The sequence below is a fragment of the Cicer arietinum genome, chromosome 7 (assembly GCF_000331145.2).
Source record: "Cicer arietinum cultivar CDC Frontier isolate Library 1 chromosome 7, Cicar.CDCFrontier_v2.0, whole genome shotgun sequence".
NCBI classification, from domain to species: domain Eukaryota; kingdom Viridiplantae; phylum Streptophyta; class Magnoliopsida; order Fabales; family Fabaceae; genus Cicer; species Cicer arietinum.
In genome coordinates, this window is record NC_021166.2 from 21,901,010 (window position 1) to 21,914,104 (window position 13,095).

The window sequence follows — 13,095 nt, forward strand, 5'->3', positions numbered from 1 at the left end:
AACAAATATAAGTTCAAACACATTAAGCAAATATTTAATATTTAATTTGATTCAGAAATTTACCATGCCGTCCCATAGTCGTGTCGCAACATGATCCCCGTATGTCCTTAGGACAGACCTGTCAACCGGACCACCAGGATATCCATCATCTGCTTCAGGTTGGGCCTCATCCGCTTGGACCTCTTCAGCCTGGACCTCATCCGCTTGGACTTCTTCAGGTTGGGCCTCTTCTGCTTGCCCCTGTTCTGGTTGCGCATGTTCTACTTGTTGATTCCGTAATCTTCGCTGTCCACGCAATTCACGCTGAGCACGGTGAGCCCGTGCAGAAGCGGTTGGTCTAACACGACCCTCTCTATCAGTCCCTTGGTCGAGTATAATACGACCCTCTCTATCAGTAAACATTGTGCGCACCATTTCTGCATAAACAAATCATAATCATTATCAAAACAACATAGCAATATAACATAAACCACAACAGGGGCAAGCATAAACTCATACGTGAACTGAGTTCACGTTCGTGAACTTCATCAACCTACGTGAACTGTGTTCACGTACGTGAACTCCATCACCTACGTGAACTGAGTTCGCGTACGTGAACTCCATCAGCCTACGTTAACTGAGTTCACGTCCACCTACGTGAACTGAGTTCACGTACGTGAACTCCATCAGACTACGTTAACTGAGTTCACGTCTACCTACGTGATCTGAGTTCACGTACGTGAACTCCATCAGCCTACGTGAACTCACCTACGTGATCTGAGTTCACGTACTTCATTTCACTTCACGTAATTGGACTTTCAAAACCCAGAAAATCAAACCCAGAATCATTGCTGAACGTTCAAAACCCATTCATGAAAATTGAAAATCCAGAAAATCAAACCCATGAAACGAAAACGAAAACACTTACTTGATTGAAGAGATGCTTGAAGTGATTGAAGATGGTGTTGAAGATTATTGAAGATTGATTGATTACTTGATTCAAGAAAGTAGATGATTGAAGATGAATGATGAAGGTATTAGGGTTTAGGGTAATGAAGATGAAGATGAAGGTTTTAGGTTATAGAAGATGAAGATGATGAAGTTAGAAGATGAGTAGAAGATAATTGAAGATTGATTGATTACTTGATTCAAGAAAGTAGATGATTGAAGGTGAAGGATGAAGGTATTAGGTTTAGGGTAATGAAGATGAAGATGAAGGTTTTAGGTTATAGAAGATGAAGATGATGAAGTTAGAAGATGAGTAGTTAAAGTGAATATAGAGGGAAGAGTAGTTTGGGTATTTTGGGTTTTAAAAAAAATTGAGGGGTGTGGGAAGTAATTTGAGGGGTGTGGGAAGCAAAATTGTAATTTTTATGCGACACCTATTTGACAGATTGCTGGTTCCGTCTTCAAACAACTGCATGAAGAAAAAATAAGCCCAAAAAATGAGGACAATTGCATGCAAGAAAAATAATTGAGACAAAGCATAAAAGACAAAACCAAGCATGTAGTACTCAAAGTGGTGTACTTTGTTTTGCTATTAAAAAAAGACACAAGATTATTTCGTATAGTAATCAAGCATAACAAACCAAAGCAATTAACAAGAAAATATTAATATAAGCCGGGTTATTATAAAATAATGAAACCACATAGATATGTAAAGCTTCTTCAATCTTCACATCTGCTTGGAACAAATATTCCAAAAATTGGATAAGACAAGAACACTGAGAGGTTTAATATCAGATTAAAAATCTCTGTCATAAACGACACTCACTCACACTATTGAATATTCACAATACCCTCACATTTCCATCTCTATTGCCCAAAAAAATTGTCATGCACATTTTACCCAAAAAATATTGCCATGCACATACTATCATCCAAAGTAGCACCTAAGTTAAAAAATGCATTATCCCAGGGTCCATTTGTTTACCAAAACCCATACATAAAAAAGTTCCTTCTTCTTCAACTAGGATGTACACGGATTGTGTCATTTATTGTCAAAACCGATATCCAACTGCGATAAATTTCTATTGGATTTGGGTTGAGTTTTCAAGTGATTTTTACATCAAACTCAAACCAAATCAATTTAATTATAAACGAAGTCAGTTGTGTTCGTGAGTCGTAAAGAGAAAAAAATTATTTTAATTAATTAAATTGAAGTATTCGAACATCTTAAAAGTCATAAAATTATATCACAATATATCATTTAATACTTAAAATACATCCACAAATATAACAAAATAATTAAATCAATTAAATTAACAACAAATCTTCAAATAAAATCCAACAATTAAATTATAACTATATAACAATAATAAATAAAAATATATATGTTATATCAATAGATTGAGTATGTGGGTCGACTGGTTCAGAATGTTAAATCCATTATCCGAATTGAACCTCATTGAATTTAAATGAGTTGATTCAGGTAGACCCGAGCTTAAATAAGTTAAATCAAAATCTAAATTTAATTAATTTGAGCGTCTAAATTTACAATTTATGCATACCCATGAACACGTGCACCTTCAAATCCATGTATTTCCCAACACTCTGTCTCCACAATTATAAGTCACAAAGTTAGCCAACTCCAATCAATGGTCTCTAATTGTATCATTCACTCTTTGATTGAACCAAATCATTTTTTTTAAATTGAACCAAATCATTAATTAATATAGAACTCTTACAAATTTCAGTCAATATTAAAAAATGTATTACAAAAAAACGTTAGCATTTTTCTGCCAATATAAAAGTTCAATATAAAACTCTTTAACGGTAAACCTTCATAAAGAAACTAAGTAATTACAGTGTATAATAAAGTATCTAATTGTATATACACTAAAAAAATAAAATTAAAAAAATTAAAAAAAAAATTAAAAAAACCTAGTATCCCTATCTTTCTATCTCAAGTATCAACCTACATGTGTGTATAATATATAATTTAAAAACAATAAAAACACACTTTAAGACTCTTGACCTTGAGTAAGTAAAGTTGAGTCAGATTTTGGATTAACAAAACCACAATTACTACAAGGTGCTGTCTCTGCCATTCTTATCTCATGATAACTTACACAACTCCTCGTACAATAGTGTCCTGCCCTTATAACATGTTCAGGCAATATCAATGTATATTTATCATCATCTCTTTCTTCACCTCCTCTAATCATTAATATTGAATGCCCCGTTGAGTGTGACCTTGCAAATTTATGTTCTTCTTCTTGTTGTTGCATACTCATATGATGATCATGTTGATCACCTTCATGTATATGATCTCTAGTCATTTCACCAACACCACCATTTTCCTCTTCTCTCACGTCAATGCGTATATCATCACATGGTAACGACAACGTATCCTCTTGCGCATTACGGGTGCTGTTGTCGTCACCATGTTTTGATGTTTGGTTGGGAGGTGAATCAAGCTCCGTTCGACAAACGGGGCATGTCTTGTGTGAACGAAGCCAAAGATCAATGCACTCTTGGTGGAAAACATGGCAACAAATGGTTAAGAGACGAAGCAAACTATCATCTTCAAACTCAGTCAAGCAAATGGCACATTCCAAACTATAACTCTTCTTCAAGCGGAGGTTCTTCACGGAGGCGTAGACGAAAGTAGGGAATCTATTTAGAAGGGTAACGTCGAGTCCCCTAGGAGGTGACCTAGCAGGTGAAGGACGAATGATGGTTCCCGAGGCCGTACGTTGTAAGTCCCAAGTGTGAAAAACGTTTGAAAAACAATACTTGCAAAGATACACAATGCTAAAAGCAACGAAGCATAGGATGAGGACGGTGAGGGTGAACGCTACCAATGTTGGTGGGGTGCTGTACGCCGAGGCAGGCGGGACGTCATAGTCGGGTTCTGCAGACGACATTGTTGGGATGAGAAGCTGTCAACAATGGACAAATATTGGTTTTCAAGGTGGCCGGAGGATGGCTTATTCCGGACCTTCCATCCTTTCTTCTTTGCATGGATGAGAAGGGTTTGTGAGAAGGGGGATAATGAAGGTTAGTAAAGTGGTGATTATTTTTCCCCCTTCACTTTACTTTTTTTTAGGTGGGATTCTGAAGCTCAAAATGTGGAGAGAGAATCAAGGAGAAATATCTTGGTGTTATGAAAGTACTAGATTGATGGGTTAATATTGCTGTCAAAAAAAGATGATAGGTTAATATGAGACAGTAATGTGGAGGGTGATTTTTAGCCCTTGGTGACAAGGGTTGGTTTTAAGATTGTCCTTATGAGGACAAGGACTTGTGTCCAAACATTATTCAGGGTATATCTAATGCATCAATTAAGTCATTAGAATTATTATTAGATTATAATAATAACATATAATCTAGCATAAGTTTTAATATTTTAGAAATTATGTATGCAAATTTTGAGAGATAAAAAGCCTCCATTTCGACACACACACAAAAAAAAGACAACGGAATCTTAAATTAGATCTGTTTCCAATGAAGAACAAAACACAACGATTGAATTGGTCAAAATCTGAGTCAGTCAAATCCAGAAAATCAATTTGGAAAAAGTGAGATCATTTTGGAAATCCTAAAAGAATCATATAAGGGTTTCAATTGCAGCATTACAATGAGATCCAAAGTGGGGAAACAAATGAACAATTATGTGGCACAATCTGATGCACATACAAGGAAGCCGTTGTTACATTCAAAACTCAGAATGAAAAAACATAAATAAAAAAGATGAATCCTCCACCAAACATAAATGCACAGAACAGTTATCTGCAAATTGAACAAAGTGCTACAAGTGCTGGAAGCTATTTTAGATAATATAACAAGATAGGAATGGAAATCTTGGCGTATTTGGCTTCATGGTGATACATAAGCCCTCGTCGGCCATTTTTCGCGTTTACAAGATCAGGATAATAAGTTATTTTAACTCTATTCGATGTCATCTATCCAATCGCCATATATCCTACTGATTTTATCCGGACCTTTCCACTTCTGATGAGCTCTCTGTCCTGGTCTCTGACTCACAATGGAAGGCCTCTGCGAAGGGACACCGATATGATAAACATCAGAATGCGCAATCGGAGGAGTTGATGCAACCACATTATCAGCATGAGTTTTTGAAGGTACTCCCTGTTTTGCTTCAGACGCAACAGCAGATGCAGTGTCTCTGCTTTCTCCTTCCATAAGCCCACCTCCATATCTGTGTAATTCTGTGGAAACAATCATCAAAGTCAAATTTATATAAAATAGCTTATAAGTCATTTTGAGAGATAATCAATTTAAGCTGATAAAATCTCATAGGGTCAATCAGAGAAATTTTTCTGAAATGTAATGTAATGTACATGGCCAAACACCAAACAATGTTAGTACGCAGTGGTATTACAATAATTTATCCCAAATGTTAGTTGTATCTTTTAAAGAAGTTTCCTTTCCTTTTATTTTAATCAACACTGAGGAATTATATAAAATAAGAAGACCCCTGAGGTACTCCCAACCCATATACAATATACAATCTAGGCAATCAATCCCAGATAATGGCGAGGACTCTTTTTTATAAAACTCAACTCATGAAATATTTATAATTAGAAATGAAAAATACAAAATATCAAAACAGAGAGGGGTCTGAGAGAAATAAGCAGAACAGAGGGAAACAAAAAATAGAGGAAGAAAAACTGGGTAGAAAAATAATAAATAGAACAGAGAGGAAGAAAAGGAAAAAAAAAGAAACAGTACAGAGAGAGGGAAAAACAGAGGAAGAAAAATTAAAACAAACAGTGGGGAGACAATGAGGAAAGAAAATGGAAAAATGGAAACAGAGGAACGAAAACGAGAAAAACGGGAACCAAAGGGGGGAAAACTGAACCCGGTGTGCACACGGCTGTTCAACGGTGGCGTTGGACAAGCTATGGCAGCGTGGAGCGAATTCATCTGTCTCACAGAAATCGAAAGGAAGCAGGAAGGACAAAAGTTTGTGCACAGAGAAGAAGATGACGCATGAAGAAAAACGATAGGTCTCTGCATTCACAAAGAAGAATAAAGGGGAAGAAGTAGGGTTTGCATGTGAAACACTCAAAATACCCCTCAATCGTCTATAATTTTTTAAGAACAAAGATGGTTTTCTCCACCATTATCACTATTGCGTGCAAGATGCACCGCAACGGCACAACGCATGAAGCAATGACTTTTCTGCAAAAGTGTCTGGTGCAGCTGCTCCATAAACCATCAGCACGGCTTACCCAACTGCGGCGTCCAGTGGCCGCTCCACATCACCACGATCACGCTGCTATTAGCTGTGGTTGACTACCTAGTATACAACAACACAGAAATTGCCAAAAGCTGTGTCAATGTGAGCTTTGATTTCTTACAGGTATCTGCATTAGATCTAAGTTGCCCCCTCTATTCATTCGGAACCCACCACTCAAGAAACTACTCTTTTCTCATCTTTAGCAGACATGGCTTCTTTTAATCAGAAAATGAAGCCAAAGATATTTGAAGAATACAAGGCATTGTGCAAAACATAAGGAACGGTGCATTTCTACTATCATGACTCATGAGAATTCTTTCTCTAGAATGTAATTATTTGTTATGAGGCATTTCAAAGATTATTCAAGAGCAAACCAACTTGCAAACAAAATATGAGATAAGAGCAAACCAACTACAAAGTTCAATTGCCATTCAAAAAAACTACACAATTCAATTCTATGCTCAATGAAACACCACATTCACATTCATAACAAAATGTTATGTTATGTAATGCCTTAGCATCAACCAAAACAAATTTGACACTTGTGGTGATGCAAAATACTCATGAAAACAAAAACAGCAGAAAATCATAGCTAATACATACCATATACAATGAAGAGAAAAAAAAAAAACTCTTAATAAAAGTAATCCAACACCAATACCCAAAATTGTATCCAAATGGTAAGAAAACACTACCACAACTCCACAACAAAAAGTATTTATAAGTTACCAATTCTAGTAACACTTTATTATCTACATAAGACAATTTCCTCAATTACCACAAAACATAAATCTTTTATCCAAGTTACATACCTGTAGCACCATGAGCAAAATGACATTTGTTCCCAAAGGGGCAATACCCTGTCATCTCCCACTTATTACAAATCCTAGTTTTCCAATTTGAAGGTTTCAAATTAGCACCATTCCCCCCTACAGCAGCAGCAGAACCACCACCAACACTACCGCTACCAGTACTACCACCTCCACCGCCACCAACACTACCACCACCACCACCACCATAACCACCAGGACCTAAACTAATAGCAACACTTTCACGATTCTTCGATTGTTCATCGTGAAGAAAAGTGCAACTTTCTCCATAAGGACAACCTTCTTCAGTATAAAACTTCTTACAATGTCTACCCTTATAAGACCTCTGATTCATACTCTCCCCAACAAAAGTCGAAGACCCCACGGTTGGAATCTGAAACTCCTCCCTTGGCTGCTCATTCATAAACACAGACCTCTCTTCCTCGTGCGCCGCCACAATCTCCTGCCAATTCGGAGGCGGCCGCCGAAGCTCCTCAACACTATGAGCAAAATTACAGTTAGTTACATAAGGACACGTCCCCACACGAAACTTGCAGCACAGTTTCGTCTTAAAGAACATTTTCCCAATAGCTTTCGCCCGATTCGAACCGCCGCCGTTACTTCCGCCACCGTTGTCCTGCGAATTGCTTCTCGATTTCTTGCTCGGCGGCTCGCTCCCCGACCTCTGTTGTCTCGGTTGGTCGCAATTTGAATTCGAAGACGGCGTTGTTTCGCCGGCTTCATTTCCGTTCCAGTATCGATACTCATCTTCCGTTGCCCAATCCGCTTGGTCACTCGACCAGCTATCGCCGCCGCCTCCGCCGGCGGTGATAATTTGAACGACGTTACCGTCTCTGCTATAATCCATTATTATAATTACAAAACCCTAATTATAGTGATGATTATTGTGTGTAGGAACAAAAAAACTAAAAACTACCTAGGAGTGTCCGAACACGTGCTGAGATTCGGAGACTTTAGAAATGAAAATGATGTCGTAAAAGTCTGAAACAGTGTTGTAAGTGGGAACTGTTACAGTGAGGAGTGAAGAACGTGTGTATACGTGTGTGGTGGGTGAAATGAAAAGGAAAGAAAAATAATGGAAAGGTTGAAGTAGAAGACAGATCTGTGTAAGAAAAAGGAAAATTTTGATGAACTAGTTTGGGTTTGGGAGAAGAAAAAAAAGGTGGAGTGATTCAATTAAAAAAAAAAAAAAAGTGTATAAGGTAAGAGGATGCATTAAAAAAAGTGTGGGTTAAAGAAGAGAACTAGATCTGGAAATGTGTTGCTAGATATTTATGGTTTGTGTTGGAACAGAAGTGGATGTGGAGTAATGGAACTGCCATTGTGTTGTTGGTCTATTTACTCTACATGTTTCGATTTACTTTTTCGGGGAACCGAAATGCGTTTTTTCATTTTAATTTTTTTTTTTTTTTTTTTTTTTGAAATTAGAAGAAAATTATAATAGACGTGAAAATTATTTCACACGTTATTAATTTTCACATGTTATTGCATTGTATGGTCTAAAAAAAGAAAAATCAGATAATTGATTTTAAACAGAATTTAAGAGTGTATTTCTATGTGATAAACTGATAATTGAAAATTTTTACAAAAAATAAAATATTTAGATAACCAAATATTTGAAATATAATTTCTATATTTATAAATATTTTGTTTAAACAGAGTAATTAAAATTCTCCATTTTTAAATTTTGTTGGTTTTTATAACTTTTTGTTGGTCCAAAAGTGGGCCAAAGCCATTTTATAATTTTAAAATTTTGTGTAGTGAAAATATATAATTTATATTGGTTTACAATGAGTTTTTAAATTTTTTTAATCAAATTTGAAATTTCAGAAAACTTTAGGGCCCAATTTAAAAATTTGAAAAATATAAAGATCAATATGCAAATTTTCCAAAATTGTACAGACTATAAATTATAAAAACTTATAGAAATCAATATGAAACATTTAATATATTATACATAGGACCAATCCACAAAGTTTGAAGAAAAATATGAGTAAACTATCGTTGACTTCTAAAATTGTAAAAATATCTTAATTTGAGATATTAAATTTATAAAATATTAAGCTGTTTACGTCACTTAAAATATTTTTAAATTTTTTAATATATAGACAAAAACTCCAAAAAATAGTTGACAATGTATAACATTTTAACTAACTTTAAACAATTTAAATAAACAATTTGATATTTTGTAAGTTTAGTGTTCTAAATTTCATACACTAGTACAATTTAAGAATGCAAAATGATAGTTTCTTCAAAAAAAAAATATAAAAACCACTTTACAAAATTTAAATAGATTGAGACTAATTTACAAAATTTGAAACATATAGAAATCAGTATGTATAATTTGAAAAATATTATAAGGAATAATTGAGATTAACATTTTATAGAATAAGACTTTGTTTAGTAAAATATAATATATGACAAACAAAATTATGAAATAACAACGAATAACTGATAAATTAACGGATATAATTTGAAGTGTTTAATAAAATATAACTTTAACGTACTTTTAACAAGTACTAATTTTATTTTCAAATTTTGAAACTTGTATCAACACAATAGTAAATTAGGGTTTAGAGCAAATAATTAATATTAGAGTTTGAATTTAAAAAATAAATTATCATTTACAATATTCGTTTGTTTTGGGTCAAACCGTTTATTTTTAATTTGGTTTGTCTTGAATCTTGGTTTATCTAATTTTCTTTTGTTCTTAAATCTTTTTTAAAATCATGTTGATAGAAAGAAAAAATTATCTTACCTTATTATTTCTAAAAATGTAATATAAAATGTTTTTATTATTGTTTTAATATCAAATATACACATACAATAAATATAAAAAATTATAAATTTCATCGTAAAATACGTGTAAGCATGAAAATAATCAATATTATATAAATCTAAACTAACATAAAATATAAAATATATTCCCAAATATCTAAATAACTCAAGTGCAAAAATCTAAAATAATCAAAGTCATGGCTCACAAATTAACAAAAGTACAAGGGTCTAAATTTGCAACAACAAAATCTAAATATATCCTTAGAACACCCTTAATTAATATGCATTAGTATTACAAAACTCGAAATAGGTAGTTGGTCTCTTTGTAAAAAAGAATATCATTACAATAAAAATTCAAAATAAGACATTTATTTTTATCTATAGATGAGATGATATAATTATCACAAAAAACTTACACACAACTGCGAGATCTCCAATTATAACCCAAAATATGATGTTCAACCTAATAATATCGACATTTGTGTTGAGTTAAGACTTCATGACAAATGAGATAATTTTTACATATAGAAGATGAATAATCAAGAAAAAGAAATTTAAATATTTGAATATAAAGACCTAAATCTTGCAACAACCTAAAATTAATTTTGTAAAATTATTGTAACTTTTAATTTGCATTATAACAAAATTGTTTCGAACTACTTTGGCAACTTTTATCTTGGGTCCATTGTACTCATGATTAGGGTTGGACAGTGGGTCGGTTCGAGCGGGTTCGGGCCCAAAAATAACAATCGGCCCAAACCACGGGCGAAGAATACATACCCAATGTTAATCCGTCTTTTGATACAGTTTGAACGGGTCACGGGTTATCAGATTATCAGGTAAACTGGTTCAGTTAATTTGGTTTGGAACAGTTATTGGGCCATACAAATATCTAACCCAATAGCATTTAATTTTTTTTTTTATTTATGAAAACCAATTTTTGGGCTTTTTTTTAACCTATTTTTGAGACAATTATTTAACCTATTTTAATAACTTTAAATTTCTGGTTCATTTTAACATGTTTGGCATTTTTATATTGTTGGCCCACTTGGCTATTGTCTCCAATTTGGACAAAATTTGATAATTATATGGTTCAATTATAGCTACAAATTCAAATTTTCCACATGTTACGGACTAATATCAAATTATGCATACACAATTTAAATTTGACTAATGTCATACAACACATTGCATATTTCAAATGACTTGATAATTGACAATATTACAAATCAATACAAATTATATAGATGAAATTATGATTCTCGTCAACTTGTGATCTTTGATGCAATACCTGAGAAATAGATAACAAATGTAAGTCAATTTATAATTATTTCTAATGAGTATCAAATGACATTAACCAAGTAAAACATAGTCAAAGCTAAACATAGTCATCTTGCTTTTCTCTTCCATGTTCAATGAATGACTATCAAATTATTGCCACAATTGTTGTAATAGTATGATATTGAACCTAGTTTAAAAAAACCAAAAAAATGAAAGTTTGAGAAAAAACACAAATAATGTTATAAGGGGATAAAATAGAGAAAACAAAATAAATACGATAATGTATTATCCTCACCTTATCAAACAAAAATCACAAATTAAGATAAATTTGAGCTAAAAAATACATAACACAAATTAACACCACAAACCAAATATATTTGCTTTATTGAATACTCACTAATTAACAAGTATTTACTAAAATTAATTAACTATCACAAAACTTAATTTAAAACAACATAAAAATTAAAATAACAAAGAATAATTTACAGAAACAAAATTGAGACATCATTTCAAATACTTAAAATTAGTAATAAGTTAAAAAATGGCAGTGACATACATTGATTTTGATCAAGCACAATCAGATTAATAATAAGTTAAAAGATGGCAATGGCATACATCAATTTTAATCAAGCACAAAAACAAAACTTTCAGAAATCTAAATCATTATATAATAAACTTTCAGAAATCTAACCCATAACAAAAACAAAACTTTAAGAGATTCAAAATGTCATAAATCATAAAACTGAAGACAAATTCAAAAACCCTAAATGACCCATTATACAATCAACCCTAACCTTTTTATTTTTGCTCACAGTGATAACGACCTTCCTACACAGAAAAAAATAGCAAGCTCAATAGATTCGGTACTTTGACATAGTGACACGTCTGTCTTTCTTTTGTTTTTTTAATAATAATAAGAATATAATAATTAATTAATAATAATAAATAAATAAAAACTCAACCCCACTTACTCTCACTCTCTTTCCATCTCACTCCCTCATTTTCTCCTATTGCTTCTCCCTTCTTATTCTCTCCCTCTCGGCTACTCTCCCTCCCCCATTTCTTATTGTTTTTTTTTTTTCTTTCTTTTCCTTCCCTTCTCCTTACTTCTTCTCACCCTATTACTCAAACCCTCAACCCTTAAAAGAGATTTAACATCTCCACAAGCTTAATTTCTCAAACTCTTACAAATTCTTTTGGTTGAAATTTTTGGGTTAGGGTTTGTGTTCTAAGGAAGGAAAAGGGTACCCATCTCTTGAGAGTTGTTTATTGAGACTCATTGAGGTAAATGCACAACTCTAATCCTAATATGAATTCATAGAAAAATGTAGTTTTGAGTAAAAATCATATTTTTGTGCTTAAAGTATATTTAAATGATTTTGATGGTTTCCTAAAGTTAGCTAAACTTTAGAATAAATTTTTCTAAAGTATTGGAAATATTTTTGATACTCAGATTTGTCAACTGAGACCCTGCCGGCTACTCTGAGAGTTGTTGGAGAACAAACTTAGACGATTCTCCATAACTGTGAGTTGACGACGATCATCGTCATATATTTTTATAATGCTATTATTATTATTTTAATTTTTTCTATATTAATGTATTTATTGAAAAATATGGGGAACACAACCTTTGAATTTTATCACGATTTCGTCAATTATTTAATTTAACGGTCGTTGTTATATAATATGTTATTAATTTAATTTACGTATGAGTTAAAGTATTTAAATCTTGAATTGTTATGCGATTGAGTATGTTTTTTCATGAATTATGATGAAATGATTTTAAAGGCGTGTTTTGGGAAATTGGTGTTATTATTATTAAATCGTTAACTGCGTTAGGTGCACCTAGTTACCTCGTTTGATTAGGGAGAGTTACCCGTTAGATGAAGCCGCCCCTATGAGAAATGTCATTTGTAGGAGGAGAGGGCTATCAACGCGATGTAAGCTCCCTAATTGATACGTGATGATGTGTTGCGGGATTGAGAGGAGAGGACCATCTGTTAGATGGAGCCGCCCATA

The 13,095-nt window shown here is 33.1% G+C and overlaps 2 protein-coding genes across 3 annotated transcripts; both read right to left on the bottom strand.

Annotated features, from left to right (window-relative positions):
• Positions 1–2,791: 2,791 nt before the first annotated feature.
• Positions 2,792–4,434, bottom strand: LOC101509995 (RING-H2 finger protein ATL29). Its single transcript, XM_004509678.4, has one exon. The coding sequence runs from the start codon at positions 3,846–3,848 to the stop codon at positions 2,943–2,945; it is 906 nt and encodes a 301-aa protein (XP_004509735.1). The 5' UTR covers positions 3,849–4,434; the 3' UTR covers positions 2,792–2,942.
• A 140-nt stretch (positions 4,435–4,574) lies between these two features.
• Positions 4,575–8,345, bottom strand: LOC101510313 (zinc finger CCCH domain-containing protein 12). Of its 2 annotated transcripts, XR_012161320.1 has the most exons (3): positions 7,000–8,345; positions 6,069–6,247; positions 5,016–5,153 (listed from the first exon to the last, which is right to left on the bottom strand). XR_012161320.1 is itself a non-coding variant. In XM_004509679.4 (2 exons), exons 1-2 carry the CDS (start codon positions 7,862–7,864, stop codon positions 4,873–4,875), a joined length of 1,146 nt encoding a protein of 381 aa, XP_004509736.1. In that variant the 5' UTR covers positions 7,865–8,337; the 3' UTR covers positions 4,575–4,872. The 2 variants fall into 2 exon arrangements, 1 of the variants encoding a protein (XP_004509736.1); XM_004509679.4 differs by lacking the exon at positions 6,069–6,247 and having other exon boundaries at positions 4,575–5,153; positions 7,000–8,337.
• Positions 8,346–13,095: the final 4,750 nt, after the last annotated feature.